Source organism: Lepidochelys kempii, chromosome 18 (genome assembly GCF_965140285.1).
Source record: "Lepidochelys kempii isolate rLepKem1 chromosome 18, rLepKem1.hap1, whole genome shotgun sequence".
Lineage (NCBI taxonomy): Eukaryota > Metazoa > Chordata > Testudines > Cheloniidae > Lepidochelys > Lepidochelys kempii.
In genome coordinates, this window is record NC_136397.1 from 13716346 (window position 1) to 13738039 (window position 21694).

At 43.4% G+C, this 21694-nt stretch overlaps 1 protein-coding gene across 4 annotated transcripts in view; it reads right to left on the bottom strand.

Moving 5' to 3' along the window:
* The window catches only part of PEX14 (peroxisomal biogenesis factor 14), a 158038-nt gene that overhangs the window by 124866 nt on the left and 11478 nt on the right, over positions 1-21694 (bottom strand). For 3 of the 4 annotated variants that reach the window (XM_073316932.2, XM_073316933.2, XM_073316931.2), the window contains exons 2-3: positions 15961-16008; positions 13775-13952 (exon numbers count right to left, since the gene is read on the bottom strand). In XM_073316932.2, coding sequence (XP_073173033.2) covers positions 13775-13952; positions 15961-15983 — 201 coding nt within the window. In that variant the 5' untranslated portion in view covers positions 15984-16008. The remainder of the gene's footprint in view (positions 1-13774; positions 13953-15960; positions 16009-21694) is intronic. The other variant, XM_073316934.2, reaches the window with a different exon arrangement.

Below are 21694 nucleotides of genomic sequence, written 5' to 3' on the forward strand. Positions count from 1 at the left end.
TAACAGTGAGTCATCTGGTTTCTAACTTCTGAGTCAAAGGGGGCCGATTCCACACAAACTGAAACCTGGCTCTCTGACTGCTTGCATGTTTAATGATTTGTATCTCTGCACCACAGATTCAGAACAGGATGTGGAAGAAAAGAATGAAAAGAGGATGGGGAAAGAGATTGGGGGTTGGGTGGGGGGAGAAATGCACTTCTTTACTGTCCCAGTATCATTGCAAATAAAGGCCATGTCAAGATTTAAACCATAATAATGGAAGGGCTATAAAGGTCCCTTAAAGGTTATAATGTTTCCTCTGATATTCCCTTTCATAAAATGCCCTCCTTATGTTGCATGCTTTGCAATAATACATGTAATGTTTGTGAACTAGCCCCAGTGGGGACTCTGCATTGTATGAAGCTTTACAGAACACAGTATTAAAAACTAGACCGTCCACTTCCCAGCTCCCCAACACTAGTGCCTGCTACACCCATCTCCTCGCAGAAAGTACAGCAAATATGAGAAGACAAGTCACCTAAGGCAACCTACAACAAAATCTGCTCAGCTGAAAACAGAGCTGTGCGTACCTACACAGTAGTGCGCAGCACAGGGTTACCCCTTTATCCATTCCAACACCTCACAGGTTATGGATAACAGCCCTTCCCCTAGCTCCCGCTTGTATCAGCAGGACCCTTACACCTCTTAACTGCAGTGGCAGCCAGGAATGCTGCATTGTGCGCCTTCTCTTGGCCATGCCGGGTGCGTTTGTCAATTCTGTAAGCCTCAGCATGGCAGTGCCCTGCCAGTGCTGAGAGCTTCTGCACAGCAACGTACTCGCCAGGGCTTTGGAGTGGAGCCTGCTGAGCAGCTCTGGAGCAGTGGAGCTGCAGGTTTTTGCCCGGAGCTGGAGCGGAGCCGGAGCACAGCTCCAAAGCCCTGGTACTCGCAGTAGACAAACATACCAGCTGAACATTGGACACACAAGGTTCAAATGCTGGAATCTCTGTCTTTGTGTCTGTATGGCAACCCCTGCTCCTGCTCCTGGCTGGGGCAATACTTCCATGAAAATTCAAGCTTGATTTGGACTCCCAGATGGTTTAAACCTTCGATGTCACAACTGACCAGCGATGGAGATGGACCTAGTGCTTGGTGACCCTTACCAGCAACGTGAGAGACTGAGCCATTGTTGTATGGGGTCAAGGCAACCTGGTGTTGAGAAAGGCATTACCAAAAATAGGGCCCGGGGAGGGCTCATCACAATCTTGACTATAATTCTCAGTCATTGCATAGAAAGTATTTATATCCTGTTGGCAATGTGTGTAACCAATGCGGCTCTCCCTGTCAGGGCTGTCAATTACAGCCTTGACTTATGAGGAAAGAATAAATGAGCTAAATATGTAGAACTTGGCTAAGAGACCAGGATGGGGGGAAGGGGGAAAGAGGCAGAAACAACATGATAACCGTCTGCAAACATCTGAAGGGTACAGAAGCTAAAGAAGGAAAGGGCTCATTTATGGTGGCATGGGGGAATAAACAGGAGTGACGGAATGGAACTAAGGAAATTTAGGCTGAAAAAAAGGAAAACTTCCTGACAGCAAGATGTACTAGGCTGTGGAATTATTATTACTGTGGCATTTAAGTGGGAGCCACTTAAAACAAGACTCTACAAAGCACTAGTAAATGCACTGGCCAAGGAGAGATAGAACAGCTAATTGAATACAGTGCCTCTCACTGTGGCCTAGTGATGGTCCCAGCAGATCATACAATGGTGCTTCTTTTCCTTGTTCCCATTTTGTAATAATTTTTAATAAAAGCTAAATATATATCAGTATCTCCTACCATTCATTACTTTTTCATGTGAGCAACTGCCATAGGGACTGTCAGGGATGGTCTAGGCAATGCTTAGTCCTACCTTTAGTGCAAGGGACTGGACTAGAAGACCTCTCAAGGTCCCTTCCAGTCCTATGATTCTATAGCTGCCACTGCTGTGCATGTTATAGAATTGTGAATCGGAGGGAGATGGTCTATGCAGTTGTGAATGGGAGGAGAGAAGCATCCATCCATGAAGATGTTTGAGAATTCCCAAGGTAAGCAATCGCTGCAGCTGTCACAGAAATGTTCTGAGAGTGGGAGAGGGCCCACGCTATGAACCATTAAGGAACCCCTGATCTCAGGTTTTTCCCAACTCTAACCTTTTAAATTCTATTAACTTGGCTGCTGCCCTCCATCTCAGAGAACAGAAGAACATAAGAATGGCCATACTGAGTCAGACCAAAGGTCCATCCAGCCCAGTATCCTGTCTACTGACCGTGGCCAATGCCAGGTGCCCCAGAGGGAGTGAACCTAACAGGTAATGTGATCTCTCTCCTGCCATCCATCTCCACCCTCTGACAAACAGAGGCTAGGGACAGCATTCCTTACCCATCCTGGCTAATAGCCATTAATGGACTTAACCTCCATGAATTTATCCTGTTCTCTTTTAAACCCTGTTATAGTCCTAGCCTTCACAACCTCCTCAGGCAAGGAGTTCCACAGATTGACTGTGCACTGAGTGAAGAAGAACTTCCTTTTATTTGTTTTAAACCTACTACCCATTAATTTCATTTGGTGGCCCCTAGTTCTTATATTATGGGAACAAGTAAATAACTTTTCCTTATTCACTTTCTCCACACCACTCATGATTTTATATACCTCTATCATATCCCCCCTTAGTCTACTCTTTTCCAAGCTGAAAAGTCCTAGCCTCTTTAACCTCTCCTCATATGGGACCCGTTCCAAACCCCTAATCATTTTAGTTGCCCTTTTCTGAACCTTTTCTAATGCTAGTATATCTTTTTTGAGATGAGGGGACCACATCTATACACAGTATTCAAGATGTGGGCATATCATGGATTTATATAAGGCAATAAGATATTCTCCGCCTTATTCTCTATCCCTTTTTTAATGATTCCCAACATCCCATTTGCTTTTTTGACTGCTGCTGTACACTGCGTGGACACCTTCAGAGAACTATCCACGATGACTCCAAGATCTTTCTCCTGATTAGTTGTAGCTAAATTAGCCCCCATCATATTGTATGTATAGTTGGGGTTATTTTTTCCAATGTGCATTATTTTACATTTATCCACATTACATTTCATTTGTCATTTTGTTGCCCAATCACTTAGTTTTGTGAGATTTTTTTTGAAGTTCTTCACAGTCTGCTTTGGTCTTAACTATCTTGAGCAGTTTAGTATCATCTGCAAACTCTGCCACCTCATTGTTTACCCCTTTCTCCAGCTCATTTATGAATAAGTTGAATAGGATTGGTCCTAGGACTGACCCTTGGGGAACATCACTAGTTACCCCTCTCCATTCTGAAAATTTACCATTTATTCCTACCTTTTGTTCCTTGTCTTTTAACCAGTTCTCAATCCATGAAAGGATCTTCCCTCTTATGCCATGACAACTTAATTTATGTAAGATATGGCTGCATTACATTGGTGGCATGATTCCTGTATATTTATCTTGTAAAGTGCTTGGTGATCCTTGGACAAGTCATTCCATCTCTCTGTGCCTCAGTGACCCCACCTTCAACAGAGGGATAGCGCTACTAACCCACCTGCCAAGGGACCTGTTGTGAGTTTCAATGGCTTTGTAAGGTTTCAGAGTAACAGCCGTGTTAGTCTGTATTCGCAAAAAGAAAAGGAGTACTTGTGGCACCTTAGAGACTAACCAATTTATTTGAGCATAAGCCACGAAAGCTTATGCTCAAATAAATTGGTTAGTCTCTAAGGTGCCACAAGTACTCCTTTTCTAATGGCTTTGTAAAGCACTTTGAAATCTTCAGGTGGAAATTGCCATTTGTTATTACTGGACGAGAGCTCACGTCTCTGCAACTCATTCAATCCTTGATGGTCAACAAGGGAGTCAACCATGATAATAGTTATGGCGAGGTGGACACTTGTCCATTAGGCACTGAACTAAGCCCTTTCAGGGACATGGAAGGATTCGTGTTCCCCTGAGTAAAAGCGAGAGGGGAGACAAAATCAAGGAAAGTGTGAAATATTTGCAGGTAGGTGTAGTTTGGGAGTTGAATTTTTCTCATAGTTTCTTGTCTTATTTTACCCACCAGTCATCATATTAGCCCTCTCTGATTAAGTTAAAAATTGATAAAGGCAACATGTGTCTGAGCACAGCAGCAGAGTCCAACTGCCCAGGAGCACTAGAGACAGGGGGAGAGTTAAGATTCTCAAGGGAAAGGTTTCATGGTGGGAATTAAATAATCTGGAAGCAAATGACTCCCTGAAGAGCAAGACTCCTGCATAGAGTTCTTTCAAGAGGCTGGAAAAGCAGCAGATGCGGTGAAGTTTTGAGGCTGGTGTCTCTTCCTCTATGCAAGAGGAATCATGAGTGGATGCTGCCCTCTATAAGCCATGCTGCACACAGCACATTCTCCACACTCATGTTTGGAAAGATACCATTATCTCACCTTGATCCCACAACACGTCATTACCCAAGTGTATGCAGTGCAGGCGCCACATTGCCGCGCGCCATCACCTGTGCAGAATTAATAGATGCCCTTTTCAACAGACAGGATGCATGTTACAAAAGGCTCCCACTCTTGCTGGGCAGGCAGTGAGTGGGGCTGCCAAGCAACACAGACTCACCAGCTGGCAGCTCAACACTCCAACGGTAAGAATGCTTAGCAGGTATAGAGAACTTTACACCTCAAAAGCATCGTACAAGCATAGTGAAATTCATCATGATTAAAGGAACACTGTCAGATTGAAAATGATTGCCAAAAACTTTGAATTTGGGTGCCTAGCATGCACTCAAAAAGTGGGCTGATTATCAGAGCAGCTGAGCAACCGGAGCACCCACTGCCCGTTAGTAGGAGCTATGGGGGCTCACCACCGCTGAAGGTCAAACCACTTATTTAGATGCCTTACATTCAACACCTACGTTTTGACATTTCCGGCCTGACAATTTAAAAATTAATTTCCTCACCTGTGTTTGAACACCTTTGAGTATAAAAATTATTTTAAAATAATTTTAAAAGTCTAATCAACTTTTGACCATTAATGCTGTTTGCCTGAAGAAGAAAAAGCTTAGTCAATTTCCCTCCTCAAAACTCAACTCTGCCAAAACGCATATAGAAAAGTGCAAGCTGATGACAACTAGGCAGGTGATGATTTATGACCACTGCTATTGAATGACTAAGCATTTTGCACATCCTATAATTTGTTACTGTCTCCCCCCCCCTCACCCCTCAGCCTGCTTGTTTGTCTTATCCCCCTGTTTTGAATGGTCTTTTGGATTGTAAACTCTCTGGGGCAGGGACTGTCATTGTTATATGTCTGGTTTCAGAGTAGCAGTCGTGTTAGTCTGTATCCACAAAAAGAAAAGGAGGACTTGTGGCACCTTAGAGACTAACAAATTTATCTGAGCATAAGCTTTTGTGAGCTGCAGTGAAGTGAGCTGTAGCTCACGAAAGCTTATGCTCAAATACATTTGTTAGTCTCTAAGGTGCCATAAGTCCTCCTTTTCTTTTTGTTATATGTCTGTACAGCACCTATCATGATGGGACCCCAACCTGTGTAGGCCCTTCAATACTACTACATATGTTAAAATGGCAGCAGATTTCCATGTCTGATGCACTAGCACAATGCTGCAATGTTTGGGTTATAAACACAGCAAGAGGAGGAAGATGAGTGACATTTACACAAAAATACTTACAGTAGAAACTGAGTTATGAATACCTTGGGAATAGAGGTTGTTCGTAACTCAAATGTTCGTAACTCTGAATGAAACATTAAGGTTGTTCTTTCAAAAGTTTACCACTGAACATTGACTTAATACAGCTTTGAAACGTTACTATGCAGAAGAAAAATGCTGCTTTTAACCATCTTAATTTAAATGGACAAGAACAGAAACAGTTTCCTTGTCGAATCTTTTTTTTTAATTTTCTCTTTATGGATTTTTTTTTAGCAGTTTACACTTAACACAGTGCTGTACTGTATTTGCCTTTTTTTTTTTTTTGGTCTCTGATGCCTGATTGTGTACTTCCGGTTCCAAATGAGGTGTGTGGTTGACCAGTCAGTTCGTAACTCTGGTGTTCGTAACTCTGAGATTCTACTGTAATTGAGTTTTAAAATAATTTCAAGAAAACCTTCCTATTGATTGCAGATCTGGGGCCTAAAGTGACCTGACAGAGTTCTTTAACTATGCTCTGTAAGTACATTTGTGCCTGCATGTTGCATATGTATATTTGTCTAAAAACACAGTAAAAGGAATCGACAAATTAAGAGAGTACATTTTGCATGAACCAGAAAAAAAAAAAAAGTAAATGAACACTCAGCAATAAGAGACAAAACCAGGCCAAATAAAAAAAAAAAACCCTCATCCAAAGGTCAAACACAACAGAAAATTGATTGATAAATTAAAGCATTCTCTCTGCAGCAAACCAAAGGATATTGCATAATGTAGCAACACACGTCGAACTCCCCCTTCCTGGCCTGAAACCTGCACTGCTATTGCCCTCTAAGACCTGATGGAATCATCCTCCAGCATTGGAAATCCACAGCAATATACCCAGGAACTCCCCAAACAAACTGAAGCATTATCGCACCATTAGGGTTACTGCCTGTACATGAGGTCACGAAGCTGATAGTGTCTTTCTCTGGCTGACAGTGGTAAATTATCTTGACTAATGTTTCGCTGGGGGCTATAAGTTAGTTGCCTGCTGACTCTGGCTGTCTGGGAATCCCCTCTGGATAGATTTACTTGTAGAGAATCACTCAATGCAGGCTGCCACTCTGGACTGTTCAAACAAACACGTTGTGGCAGAAAGAAAATTTGTGTAGCAAATAAGCATAAATCTTGTTTTTAATTGTAAACTATAAAAGGTGTGAGGGGGAGAGAATGAGGGCACAAGGTCCTCTCCAGAATACTTTGTCTCCTAGCAGCTTTCAAAAGCTGAGAATTCCTTCCAAGAAGGCTGCGCACTATTGCTAATCCCGAAACACAGACTACGATTCTGAAACTTGAAAAAGTCTGAAGACCCTAACTGTGCATGTGTCCTGAGTGAGACTGAGTTTTAGTTAGTCAAAGCAAGAAGCTTTCCAATGGAAATCCTTTCCTTGCATTCACTCTGAAGGCCAGTTTCAGGCAGAGGAGAGACTTTCAAAAGCTCCTATCAGGGGTTCTTAATAGGACTGTCAAGCGATTAAAAAAATTAATCACAATTAATTGCACTGTTAAACAATACCATTTATCTCTTTATCATGAAAGTTGAACTTACAAATGCAGAATTATGTACAAAAAATAACTGCATTCAAAAATAGAAAAATGTAAATCTTTAGTCCTACAAGTCCACTCAGTCCTATTTCTTGTTCAGCCAATCGCTCAGACAAACAAGTTTGTTTACATTTGCAGGAGATAATGTAGCCTGCTTCTTGTTCACAATGTCACCTGAAAGTGAGAACAGGCGTTCGCATGGCACTGTTGTAGCTGATGTCGCAAGATATTTACGTGCCAGATGCACTAAAGATTCATATGTCCCTTCATGCTTCATCCACCATTCCAGAGGACATGCGTCCATGCTGATGACGGGTTCTGCTCGATAACAATCCAAAGCAGTGCAGATTGACATGTTCATTTTCATAATCTGAGTCAGAGGCGACCACCAGAAGGTTGATTTTCTTTTTTGGTGGTTCGGGTTCTGTAGTTTCTGCATTGGAATATTGCTCTTTTAACACTTTTGAAAGCATGCTCCACACCTCGTCCCTCTCAGATTTTGGAAGGCACTTCAGATTCTTAAATCTTGGGTCAAGTGCTGTAGCTATCTTTAGAAATCTCACATTGGTACCTTCTTTGTGTTTTGTCAAATCTGCAGCGAAAGTGTTCTTAAAATGAACATATGCTGAGTCATCATCCAAGACTACTATAACATGAAATATATGGCAGAATATGGGTAAAACAGAGCAGGGGGACATACAATTCTCCCCCAAGAAGTTCAGTCACAAATTTAATTAACGCATTATTTTTTTAACGCCCATCATCAGATAGAAGCATGTCCTCTGGAATGGTGGCCGAAGTATGAAGGGCCATACTAATGGTTAGCATATCTGGCACATAAATACCTTGTAATGCCTGCTACAAAAGTCCCATGAGAACGCCTGTTCTCATTTTCTGGTGACATTGTAAACAAGAAGTGGGCAGCATTATCTCCCATAAATGTAAACAAACTTGTTTGTCTTACTGATTAACTGAAAAAGAAGTAGGACTGAGTGGACTTGTAGGGTCTAAAGTTTTGCATTGTTTTATTTTTGAGTGCAGTTATGTAACAAAAAAAATTATCTACATTTGTAAGTTGCACTTTCAGATAAAGAGACTGCACTACAGTACTTGTATGAGGGAAATTGAAAAATCATATTTCTTTTATCATTTTTACAGGGCAAACATTTGTAATAAAAAATAATAATATAAAGTGAGCACTGTACACTTTGTATTCTGTGTTGTAATTGAAATCAATATATTTGAAAATGTAAAAAAAATCCAAAAATATTTAATACATTTCAATTGGTAGTCTATTGTTTAACAGTGCGATTAATCGCAATTAATTTTTCTGAGTTAATTGCATGAGTTAACTGCGATTAATCGACAACCCTAGTTCTTAGGGCCATTTTTTTGGTGGCCTCAGCGTGTGGCCACTAACCCCTGCTGGTGGCCATTCTGACAATTTTTCCAAGCCCAAGCCACGCTGACCTGGGCTGAAGCCCAGAACCAGAGCCCAAGGGCTGAAGCCCGCTCAACACACACACTGGCCCCACATGTCTGCAGAGGCACTGCCCGGAGCCCCCAGGAGGCTGTGTGGTGGAGGGCACTGATCCATTGCTGGCGGTGCCAGCAAACACCAGGGCAGCCAGGAGCAACAGCTGGGCGCTGCTTGTTCCTCCCACCCCACATGTCAACCCAGGAGGCTTTCAGGGCTGCAGAAAAATCCCCTGGTGGCTGCATGCGGCCACAATGACCACGTTTGAAAAACACTGTAGAAGGCCCTTTATTCTGTATCACCTTTTAATTTTCACTTCTTGGATTTTGTATGCACTTAATGATTCATTCAGAAAAACAGCAACAAGCTTGGGCCCTGATCCTGAGAGATGCTGAATGCTCTGAACTATAATTGGCTTCACTGAAGACAGTCAAGACCTTGCAGCATCAGGGCTTTAAGCCCAATTCTGCAGCTCTTACCCATTCAGTTCAATGGGCTTGTTCATGTAATTAAGGGCCCAGGACTGAATAGCCTGATCCTGTTTGGTCCCAAGTACCCACAACTTCCACTGACTTCAGTTTGAGCTGAAGGTGCTCAGACTTTGGGTTCAAGCCCTTAGCTTCTCCCACACAACTCTAATTGAAACTCTCCCTCAGCCTCATCCATAAAGGAAGGAGCTACAGGTAATGAGCAAAGCTGGGAATGGGGAGATGAAACAGGAAGGGCCTAAACACACTGTTTTGTCTGCCACTGAATGCTAGATGCTCAAATCCAGCCAACTGAGAGAGGATATAAATCATGGGGCAAGTCCAGCATCCTAGCTCCAGTTTCTGTTCCCAGAGGGTTTACCCAGCATAAATATTTACTATGCTTTTTACTGGTTTTGTTGTTCATTCACATGGCTCTGACAAAACCTTTGGCACTGGGAGCACCCAGGAATCTAACTGTCCTTCCCAGATACTCTGTGCTCACACAAAATGACCGAGATCCATCTGCGCCCCAAGATGCTTTTAGAAAGAATATTTAAGGCTCATGGAAAGGCGCCAGACAGCCCAGGAGACTGAAGTCCTGTTTGCCCACAAAGCATTTACAGAATGGGTAGCGGCAGGGCAAGCTTCCTCATACACACCTCATCCATGTCCTTGAGAGCCCCTTCTCAGGGCGAGAGATCAAGTCAGTCTCCATGACCCCTTCAGCCTTTGGCACCTCTGCTCAGACTTCCAACAAAGTGACAGACAGCATAATCGCCCAGCAAACCTAAACATTTACTATAATAGAGGGAGACTGCAGGGATGAAATATGACCATGATACAGGCATCTCTCCCCTAGGAACTGGACTGAGACCACGGACTCGTTCCACACAGGACACCAGGGTATCTCTCAAATAACTTCTGATCACCACAAAGGTGGTCCAGATTAAACCAACAACCCACTAGGAAAAGGATTCACATCCCATTCTCCAATTCCTGCATTGCAAGCATCATCACATGTGCAGACCACCCTTTATGGTAACCATAGTACATCCTGGATCATCCAATACACTCCTGCCACATGGGCATCTCTGTTAACATACGGTGCCAGCACTGGTCTCTGATCTGAAAGCACAACCAGGCCTTGGCTCACACAAGTTCCTCTAAACATCCTTCCTCAAGTCAACTGTAGTGTCAGGATCCCAATATAAACATTACCGCTGTGAACTGAACCGAACCTCACTAATGGTCCAGGAAATCAAACCCAGATACAAACACCAAACTTGTTGACTGTAGCTGTGAGATCAACTTGTAGGATTAAGAGCCTGGAAAATATTGTGGATAGAACTGTTTAATTCTCCTTCCCCCCTCTCAAATTTATTTTAATTCACATGAAAACAGTGAAAAAAAGAAAAAGGAAAAATTAAAGCGGCAACCCTATAAAAACAATGAAGCCAAACTGTCCCCATGTTCTAACAGGCAGCAAAATATATTTCCCCCAGGAAATTCAGATGGTTCCAGAGTAGACTGTTTTGCAGCCTACACTCGGAAAGGCTTGGAGTACAGCAATGAATATCACTTTAAAGCACTCCCTTCCCATGTTAACTCAAAAATAGCACTGCAGATAAAGCAGCCAGAAGCTTTCCTGAACACATAGGTAAGTGCACAGTGAAGCACCTAGATGAGGATGTGGTCTAGTTATTGGAGCAGGGGACTGGGATTCTGGATTCTATTCCTAACTCTGCCACCATCTTGCTGCATGAACTTGGACAAGGCATTTAATCCGTGTCTCAGTTTGCTCTTTTGTAAAATGGAGATACCACTTATACACCTCACAGGAATGTTATGAGAATTAACAAACTAAGGTCTATGAAGTGCTTGGAGATCCTTAGATGGAAGGGGCTGTATAAGTATCATGGCAACTACTAAAGGGGAAGGAGAAGATGAAAGGATGATGAGCCAGAAGGGGTGCATGAAAGGCTTAGGACTTCAACGGGTATCAGCTAATTCTACACTCTACATTCTACAGCAATAATAACCCTCTTTACAATATACTCTGCCTGGGCCCATTAAGCAATGCCCATGCTCCAATGCCTAAGCCCATCACCTGCTACATGAAACAAAAGGGGAAACACCACAGTGACAAGAAAAAGAGAAAAGCTAAGTGATTCTGCAAACACAAGAAAAGGTGGAACTGCTAAGGGACGGGAGGAAAAATATCCTGTTCTCCATGCCAAGAGTCCTCACTAGAAACCGGTTCAGCGATTTACATTTACAAACAGTGCTTCTTCCAGACACAAAACAGCAGGTGGGGAGCAAGTACTCAAGCAACTTGTGGAAGGACCTCACTTAAGTGCTTTTAAAGACAGCAAAAAAATAATGGCTCTGGTTTTTCAGGTTCTCTCCCAACCTAGGTTCAGGTCAGGAGACTGGATATCTGTGTGCGTGTGTGAACTTTACAATCCCTACTTATGCTGCTGCTGTAGGTTTGGCAGAAACCAGATCCTGACATCAAACACACTGGAGAGCTATTGAGAAACACTTCTGGGATGGCAAGTTAGATTTAAAAGGCTACACAATGTGACTGCCGAGAGACCAAGAAAAGAAGATAGATTAAAAGAGAAAGAGGAGAAAGGAGAATGAAAAAAGGAATGAGAGAGAGAAGACTAAAGAAAAAGGAGAAGGATAGAAAAGGAACAAAAAAGAGGAAAGGAAAGTTCTGATATTTTAACCCAGAGCAGGGTTTTGTTCTCTGTAATTAGGTCTTTTACACATCCCAGGACTTCGCTTTCAGTGGCTACAAAAAGACAAACCTATTCAAATTCCACATGTACTCAGAGCATTATGGGAGATGGCTGCACAAACAAAAGCCGGGGGCAGCAAAAAGGGACCCAGCAGTGACAGTGATCAGCCGGACTCAAGGAGAGGTTGATCCCACACCAGTGATGACAAATGCAGCTGTAAACAGCAGCGGAGCGAGATGCTGACACTCTGTAACACAAGGTTACGTTTCCCACCACAGAGCTACAAGGCAAATTTTAATGGGCCAAGACGGACAGCAGGGAAATGAGTGTCCGCTCGTCGCTGCAAAAATTACAGCTTCGCCCGCCCCCTGTCCATTCCCCACTATCAATGCTCTACCACAACGACCTCTCATTAGAGAGGATTTTTTAAACGTGGACAGTTTATCATAAGAGGACTGGACAGCTCAAGGGATTAATAATGGGACAAGGAGCCCCCGGCCTCCAGTTTAGTTGTTCCAATCGCACTCAGGTCACAAGTGGCTGAAATTGGAAGTATGCAATGGCTGTAAGGAGACCAGTATGAAATCATTTGGTATGGTTCCACCTTGCAAACCCCCAATAACCCTGACAAGCTGTGTTGTAAAAGCCCATCATGCATCAGAGAGCATGCATATCCTGTTTGTCTGATCCTGCAGAATAAGGAATGCCTCCTGCAAGATACTGAGCACCAGCAGCTCCCACTGAAATCAACAAGCCTGAGCCTGCTCTCTTGCTGAAACTAGTGGGGTGAAGGGTGCTCAGCAGGTAGCATGCACCATTTAGCACCATGCGGGGTTGAGTGCTTGGCTAGCCCCATTCAAGTCACATGCAAAATGCAAGCAGGATTAGACCCTAACATGGCATTTGCTGCCTTGGCATAAGATGCCTGCCTTCTACCTTCTTACCCCACAGCTATCCATGAAAGCACTCTCCTCCCTCCATTTCAGCGAGAACCCATCCTGTGACCTGCTGAGCAGTCCCCAATGAAGTCAAAGGGATTTGGAGGTACTCAGCAGATTTTGGTGACAATTCTTTTCTCTTCTACGAGTCTATGAAAACAGGCCTCCCTCTTCTGTTGCTTTATACCAACCCTGAAGTGAGTGGGGCTAAGCCCGGATGCAGAGCTCCCTGCCCAACATACAGCCCACTTGTGGATTAGAGCCAAATTTTGTTCTGCTGTTTATGTGAACATTTTACAGTATTGTGCTGTCACAGGATGACTGGCCTGTAAGGGTGAGCTAGGACTAGTGCACCTGTGCCTTATCAGCACACCCCCAGTGTGGGACAATTAATTCAGTTTAAAAAAAGTTTCAAAAAGAGTTTGAGGGCCTTCTGGAAAGGAGTTTAATTGTAGTAATTAATTGTGTGGAGCAAAACAAATAGAGCTGGGAGCTCAGCAGTAAGGTGGGATGGCCTAGGGGTCAGCAGTGGCTGGAAAGACCCACCCAGGATCAGTGAAGGGCTGGTAGAGCAGAAGCTGAGCTCCGGAAAAGGGACTCTGAAAAGCAGTCTGGAATTGAGTGAGACTGTGACCCAGAAAGCGGTTGTGGGAATCCCCTACCCCTCTAGTGGGAAGAGGACTGGGACACAGCTGAGGAGGCTGGAGTTTATGTTTAGTGTTGAACAACCTAAGGAGATATCAGGGGAGAAGAACTGTGTTTGCCCAGATGGCGAGGCTGGGAGAGACTGAATATGTCCTGCTGAGAGGTGGGGAAAAGAGACTGTTGCTTTCTCATTAAACCAAGCCCCAAGAAGGGGGTTTTGTTGCATGATCTCAGACTCACTTTTTTGTTGAAGTGTCCCTGGGAGAAGGGAACTATAGGATGGACCCTGTGTAGCCACTGAGGTAGTGCAGAGCACGTCCAAGCCTGTGACAGGTTCCATCTGCCTACAAGGCTGTTGCTGGGCCCAAGCCCCACCGTATACATGGGGGGAGCGGGCATTTTCATGGAGGTGCAGGAGCTGCAGAAGAGAGCGTGGGGTATGTAATCTGGCTCACAGAACTGAACTGTTCATTTAATAAGGCTTCTACAGATACTCAGCTAAGCAATAATGACTCCTAAGCAGATGTGACAGAGGCTCAGAGAGTTTAATATACAAAATTAATTAAAAAATAAGGAGAAAGGCTCCACCTTTCAACAGGGCTCTGATTACCCCAAATGCAGGATTCACCATTATGTGATCAGAGTTAATTTTGGGGTTCTTTGTTATTTATATTTTATATCTATATACACACCCACACATATATAGCTTAGAGACTAACCAATTTATTTGAGCATAAGCTTTCGTGAGCTACAGCTCACTTCATCGGATGCATATTGTGGAAAGTGTAGAAGATCTTTTTATACACACAAAGCATGAAAAAATACCTCCCCCCACCCCACTCTCCTGCTGGTAATAACTATTACCAGCAGGAGAGTGGGGTGGGGGGAGGTAATTACCAGCAGGAGAGTGGGGTGGGGGGAGGTATTTTTTCATGCTTTGTGTGTATAAAAAGATCTTCTACACTTTCCACAATATGCATCCGATGAAGTGAGCTGTAGCTCACGAAAGCTTATGCTCAAATAAATTGGTTAGTCTCTAAGGTACCACAAGTCCTCCTTTTCTTTTTGCGAATACAGACTAACATGGCTGTTACTCTGAAACATATATAGCTGTTTTCTTTCCTCTGAACACTTATATAGCTCTGTATAAAGAGGAGAAAATATATTAATTAAATAGAAGATAATGTTAGAGTTGGCCTGGAGAGAGAGTGACTTCTAGACCAGTGCCAGCTGTGAGGATTTGCAGCCTGCTCTGGGCTTCCTGGAAAAATACACTCTCAAAGAACAGGACATCAGCAAGAAACAACAGAGAGGGCAAATCTTGGCACAGGGAGCTTCAACCAATTAGGACATGCTCACAGTGGTATGAGGCAAGAGGAATGTTCATTACAAGGCTTGTGTGCTCAGATTTCCAAATTTACCAGTCCATGAGCAGCAACCCTTCTATAAGATGTGTCTTTAGCCCCACTTTCTAACTCACCGTCTCTAAAGAAATGCTTCCTTCCTTTAAAATTCAGCTCCTGGATGCTCCAGCCAAAGAATCCAAGACACAAGAGGTTTTAATGTTACCAATGCAGGGCCCTTACAGAAAGCAGTTGGGGCTTACCGTTACAGACAGAGAGCCTGGTCCCACATTCCTCATGCACCCCGAACTCCCACTGAAAACAGCACCGGGGGTAAGCTACTGAAGAGACTTAAAGAGAGGAGTGATGTGTTGTTTAGAGCAGCAGAGGGGACAATTATTTTAGCAGTGTTTTGATTGCGCTAGAGGGCCAAGGCGAGAAACCAGGAGATGGTAATATGAAGTTATTGCAGCCCAGGAGAGAAAAATGGTGGCTCAATTCCCAACCCACCGCACTGTAAGAAGATGAAGTTTCTCATGGTTATCATCACACACACAAATCCCAGAGCCCTTTCCAAAACAGTACAAGTCAAAACATTGGCTCACATGCAATACCTTCTGCCAGCAACTTCTGAGTTCACTCCTGGCTTATTTGAGCATACAGTCAACTTGGGATGAGGTTTCTGAACAGGGAGGTTAGTTTTATTGGACAGTAACCTTCAGGACCCAAGCTCAAATCATGTCTCAGAGGTTTTTCTTCAATGGGTTCAGACTCCTCACTAATACACACTGATCAACAGCACACACTATGCACATTTAAGACAGCCCAGGGCTCAGAAAAGCAAGGAGGACTGACTGACCCACAACTAACCCCTGAAAAAGCAGGAGGTGATGGGCAAAGGTCATAATTCAGAGGTCACCAGCAGGGCAGCATGGGATGGTTTAGACTTTTTCTCTCAGCACAACACGTGCGCCTAAGAAGAGAGAAAGTACTCATGCAAAATGGTTCAACTAAGGGAATAATTTGTAAAACTCAGTTTAATAGTTTGAAAGGAAATTATATTCTGCATCTCGATGAACTCACCAGTGGCTCCCGAGACACGACATTCTCAGTTCCAGGAGAAGAGCCAGTCTGCAAAGAAGAGGGAAAAGAAGAGTGATGTTACAGTGCCACCTGATGGACACATCTAAAAATGCTTGTATGTTAAGGCCCCACAGCACCCGACCAGGATCAGGCACTCACAGCCATTGACATGAATGGCAGCTCTGTCATGAACCAAAGATCACATATGACCCAAAAGGCCTGGACATCAGAGATGCTAAGCTCCTGCAACTTCCATTTAATCCAATGGAAGCTGCAAGCGCTCAGCACCTCTGAGGAGTCATTAGTTACCATGAGTCAAAGAAATCACTGACAGACAGATCAGTCATGCCATTTTGAAAGAAACATACCTGATAATTACACTTCAGAATTCAATAGCAAGGTGACCTAGTGGACAGAACTTGAGACTGGAAATCAGTATGCCTAAATTCCTAGCTGCACCACTGGACTCACTGTGTGATCCTGGGCAGGCCATTTCCCCTTTCTGTGTGTGCCTCAGTTTTTCCACGTATAAACTGAAGATAACATTTCATCCACCTCCCAGGGCTTAATGTTTGCAAAGTGCTTTGCGTTCCACGGGGGGTGGGGTGGGGGGTGTTGCTATAGAAGTCCAAAGTATTGTTATTAAATTGAGTACAAAGGTACATCTCTCTGGTCCAGTGTTTTATTATCCTGTGTAGAAAGACTGAATTTAGTCTAAAGTTTGGCATATCCCATCTCTGGAATAGAACAATGTTTTGCATTTCTTTAGCATCATTCATCCAAGGATTTCAAACCAAATTCATGTTAATTAATTAGACCTCACAGCAACTTTGTGACTTCGACTAGCCACATAGGAAAAGGGAGATGGATTTTTTTTTAAACAGTGAAAAAATATTAGGAAATTTAATCATTAAGTTCCAAAAACCAAACACTATCTATTCCACATCCCATTTATCAATATGGGGCTGAATTTATGAATGATATTTAACACTTGCATGGGAGTTTCTATTTCCAAAGAGCTTTACACTTAACCAAGATACCAAGGTAACAGGCACCTTAGAAATATAGTCAAGTTCATGACTCCCCAGTGAGCTTAGAATTGTCACTCTTGTGTTACAGATGTGGAAACAGAAACACAGAGAGGTGAAGAGAGTTGACAGCTATGTGACCTGAAGCAATGGTCAAGCTGAACTTAGAACTCAGGAGATTCTAGCTTTCAGGCTCAGATCATACTTTAACCTTGTTGACTGCCTCCACAGTCCAAAAGCAGAAATAACTTTATCAAAGACCCATGTTTCACCAGCACAAAACACAGAGGCAAGTTTAGAGCACAGAGGCCCCTTTCCCTAGCACAAGCTGGAGTTTTGTGTGCATGCAAGACCCTCAGCTTAAACCATCAAGTAACACCACGAAGTCTCATCCCATATCTACACTATAAAATTATGTCGACCTAACTGACGTTGACATACAGCCACCACACCGCTTGTGTGTGCACACTTGACTCCTTGCATCAGCGGTGTGCGCCCTCATCAGGCGCGCTTGTATAGATTGTATTGTCAGGGTCGGGCATTGTGGGATGGCTCCTGAAAGCCAGGAACAGTTGTGCGCACTGATACTGCGTTGACCCAATTACATCACCAGTGACTCTATGCTGCTCCGGGAGGTGGTGTTACTAAATCGGCGCAGAGAGACACTTACATCGGTGAGAGCGTAATTTAACTGAATACACTTCCAAAGCTAGATCAACACAAGGCAGCTTATGTCAACCTAACCATGTAGTGTAGACCAGGCCTCAGAGACCTTCTCCCCCATTCTGTCTGATTCACTCTTATACAACATATCACACCTACTAAGCATCTCAGGTGTTTCCCATGTTAAAAAATAAGGCACTGCCTGTTAGGAACAAGCATTTACCACAAGAGGGTGCCAATAATTCACTTCACTGCAACCTCATTGTTCTTGATCGTACTTGCAGCAGTACCAGGACTCAGATATATCCTCTAGGTCCCCATATTGCAGGCCCCATTACCCTTCTATTTCAGTGCAGGAGACAGTATTACATGGCACCAAGACAAGGGTGTCCAAGTGCTAAAGTGTATGACCCCATCTCCAAGCTACTAAGAGGGACACTATCTCCCCAGCTACAAGCTCTTCCACTGGCCTCACATTCAGTCTCTCTTGTATATGCACCCGTGCTTTTGAGATTTTATAGCAGGATCAGGGCAAGCCACCAAGTGAGCTTAAAGTCTTGCCTACAAAAAAGTGGGGAAAATCTAGAGATTAAAACAAAAATACACTTGGTGTGGTTTATTTAGAGATCAGGGCTAAGTTAACCCCTTGGAGACTGCGGACAGCTGCATACCTCATAGTAAATACTCTGTAGTCTGGCTGGTTTTCTGGAAAATGCTGGTGTCCAAAGGGTTAAGATCAGGAGGAGGCTTTCAGGAAAGGGAACCCACAGAGTAGAATATCAAAGTGTGGTGGGGCCACCTTTCTTCAGGACATTGTGGGAATTTGGTCGAGTGTTTAAGATGGGAGCTCAGGTGTAAGGATCCTGAGTCCTCCCTGCTCATTTTTGTCACTCTAGGAGCCTTGGGAGTGGCCTTGTGGTTATCTGGTCTGGGGAGCTAAGCAGAGTTCAGTTAACAGCAGTTATGAACAATCTGCAGAGAACGATGCTGGAAAAAAACCGGGTTCACCCTCTGTCAGCATCACCCCTTCTGAGAGATGAAACTGATAACCCTGCAGTCTCCCCCACCTTTAGCAGGTGGCAAACTAGAATTTCCGCATTGCTAAGCACACAACACCAAATCCAACCTCTAACGCAATTCCCAACAGTTTGGACAGCTAAGATTTCACTCTTCCAAATCTAGAAACAATGTTGCAAGCTCCCACTGTGCATCATCTGGAGGATGGACATTGAAACATCCATTTACCTATTTACTACCAGTGAGTGTGAAGTTCTCTCTAGTGAGTTTGAGGATATAAGCAGCCAATTTCTGCAGATTTTAAGCTTTTGGGTTTTTTTTAAATTAAGTTTATGGCCCTTATGATTGCAGAGAAAACCTACCAAACATGAAGTGTAACTTACGTAATCGTGACTGCTCAAGTCTGCAGTAAGTCAGCTCCAGTGCCTCTGCAGCTGCTCATTTCTGATGCTTGGGAAAACTGAGTGAACTGACACAACATTAGTCTGTTTTTCTGCTGTTCTTTGGAACCCAAGGGTTAAGTGTGAAACTTACAAGAATCAGGTCAGGTTTACCATGTTGATGCTTGGGAAAGCACTAGAAAAAAATAATGGAGGTGTTACCTCCAGATGTAGCTTGTGGCCCTCCCCAAAATCTTTCCTTTTGTCCTCTGGCTAACAGGTATCTGGTGTGCCTTTCAAATCCTGGTGAAGAACAGTAGGAGTCTGTGTGTGATATAGGTCTCCCTTCTACAATCCTGAGGGACTACACATTAACAAAAGCCTATATTAGAGCAGATAGATCCTATGACAGCGGAACACAGCCTTGCACAGCTGGTGAGCTACTTAGTCAAAGGGAGTCTATAAACTACAAAATAACTAGGGCATAGAGTCCTGAGGCCATTTCACCACATATTGACACAATGCCACAGCACCAAGGCCACAAGATCCTCCAGGACTTACTTTGACACACTGGTACCTCTTCTCCCCATGCTCTCACCCCAATACTTAATGTACTTAGGCGCCATTTTGGGAGCCCTCTTGCGGTTAACACTTGTGCTGTCTCTGGTGCTGACTGAAAGCCCACTGAAGTCAATGGAAAGACTCCCATTGACTTCAATGGGGTTTGGATCAGAATTTCTGAGAACAGGCAGAGCAAAAGGCACACTGAAAAACCCTTGATGAAACCCTAAAAGCTACATGTGGCTATGGAGCCATTTGTGGAGCATTACTCCTCCATGCCACTATTCCACAGATATTCTGCTTACAAAAACTGGTTATTCAGAATAAGTATGTCTGGCCCTTCTGTAGCTCTTTCCAAGGAATTCAAAGCAATTTTGCGAGTACTAATTAAGTCTCACACATCTAATGTGAGGTTTAGTTATTCCTATTTTGCAGATATGGAAACTGAGGCAACAAGAGGCTAAGCGATTTGCCTAAGATCACAGAGCAAGTCAGTAGCAAAACATAGAAAAGAACCTACTTCCCTGACTTAACTACTGCAGATTGTACAACTGTAGGACATTCCACTAGTGCCCTGAATATGCCCATATGCACTTTCTTCTGGAGTCTAACCAATATTTGCTGTAAACTCACTCAGCACATGTGGAACATTTGGTTATTCCTGGACTTTGTCTGATGCTGGATGATTAACTCCTCCATAGAAAGCGCAGGTTACTATGGGAAACCATACATTACACTTATCAATAGGAATTTGAATTCTGAATACTCATAGGACAAATACTGAAGCACTCTGAGAGCTGCCTTTAAACAGACTGACCATATGCATCTGAATTACAAGTTATTTATGGTATTTCGATTGTATCAGCCATGTTTACTATTGTTTTTAATGGAGATGGAGATGGTGATGGTGCATTTCCCTTGCAGCAAAGCTTTCAAACACAAGAAACTCAAGGGACAATTCAAAGTTTAAGGAGCTAGTTTCATATGACATGGAGCATTTCTCCTCCAGTTCACTGGCTGAGACACTATATTACTGCCATGTGATGTGGCTGGATGTAGAGCTCAGGTGTCTACATTACAGAACACCCCGTCCCTTGTTGCAGCCTCAGCAGAAAGGCCAGAAGATAAACAGGCAAGAGACATTGGCAGATTTGGGGTAAGCTTGCCTTGATATTGCCTCTGAAACAATTAGAGGAATTAAGACTCTGCAGCCGTAAAAGCACTACATTTGCTTTGATCACCTCCTCCCCCAAAACAAAACAAAAAACAGCTGGGCACTGGGACCACCCCAGGCCAGATTAATGTGGCTTTAAAAGTGTTTTTAGCCACACATGTAACATTTTAAACTTTAGGTCCTGGTAGTCTCCTTTATCTCCAAGCTTAATCATAGGTATTGCATTGGTAAGTATGAAAGGTGTAGACCACCAGTGCCTTCCATCTACATCACCATCTCTCCTGTTTCTGTCTCTGACATTAAAATTAGATTCCGCCTGTCTTTAGCCCACTCTGCTCTGCGGCATTATACTGCAGAAAAGAAAAACCTTGTACACTGCAAGCATTGTGCTTATGGGTTATCCTACCCTAGTGGATGCAGCAACCATATTAGTACCAAGTCCCATGTGATGGTCTATACTATTATGGTCACCACTTTTATTAGACTATGATAAATTTTGTATAAAGTGTGCCTTGGGAGATATTAATTGAAGACTCATAATCTGCTGAATATTATTGTCTTGGTAAAATGTGTGTATCAACATTGTATGAGAACATATTTGATTCTACTAAGTATCTTTGTTATAACATGCTCCAAGGTTAAGACAAGCAGGCACAAACCAGATTTTCCAGAGACAAAGACACACTGGCACCCCCAGACAGTTATCAACGAAGTCAAGAGGGTTATCACTTACTTAAGTGGCTATTCTCCACCAATGGGAAGGTGTAAATAAGAAATTTACATTGCATCACAGGAACGTTTCAAACATCACATCCACAACAGACTACACGTCACCGTGACTCAGCAAGGATGTTTCTAGCACAAGAAATTGAGTTATAAAGCGGGGCGGGGAGAGAACGACTTGATTTTAC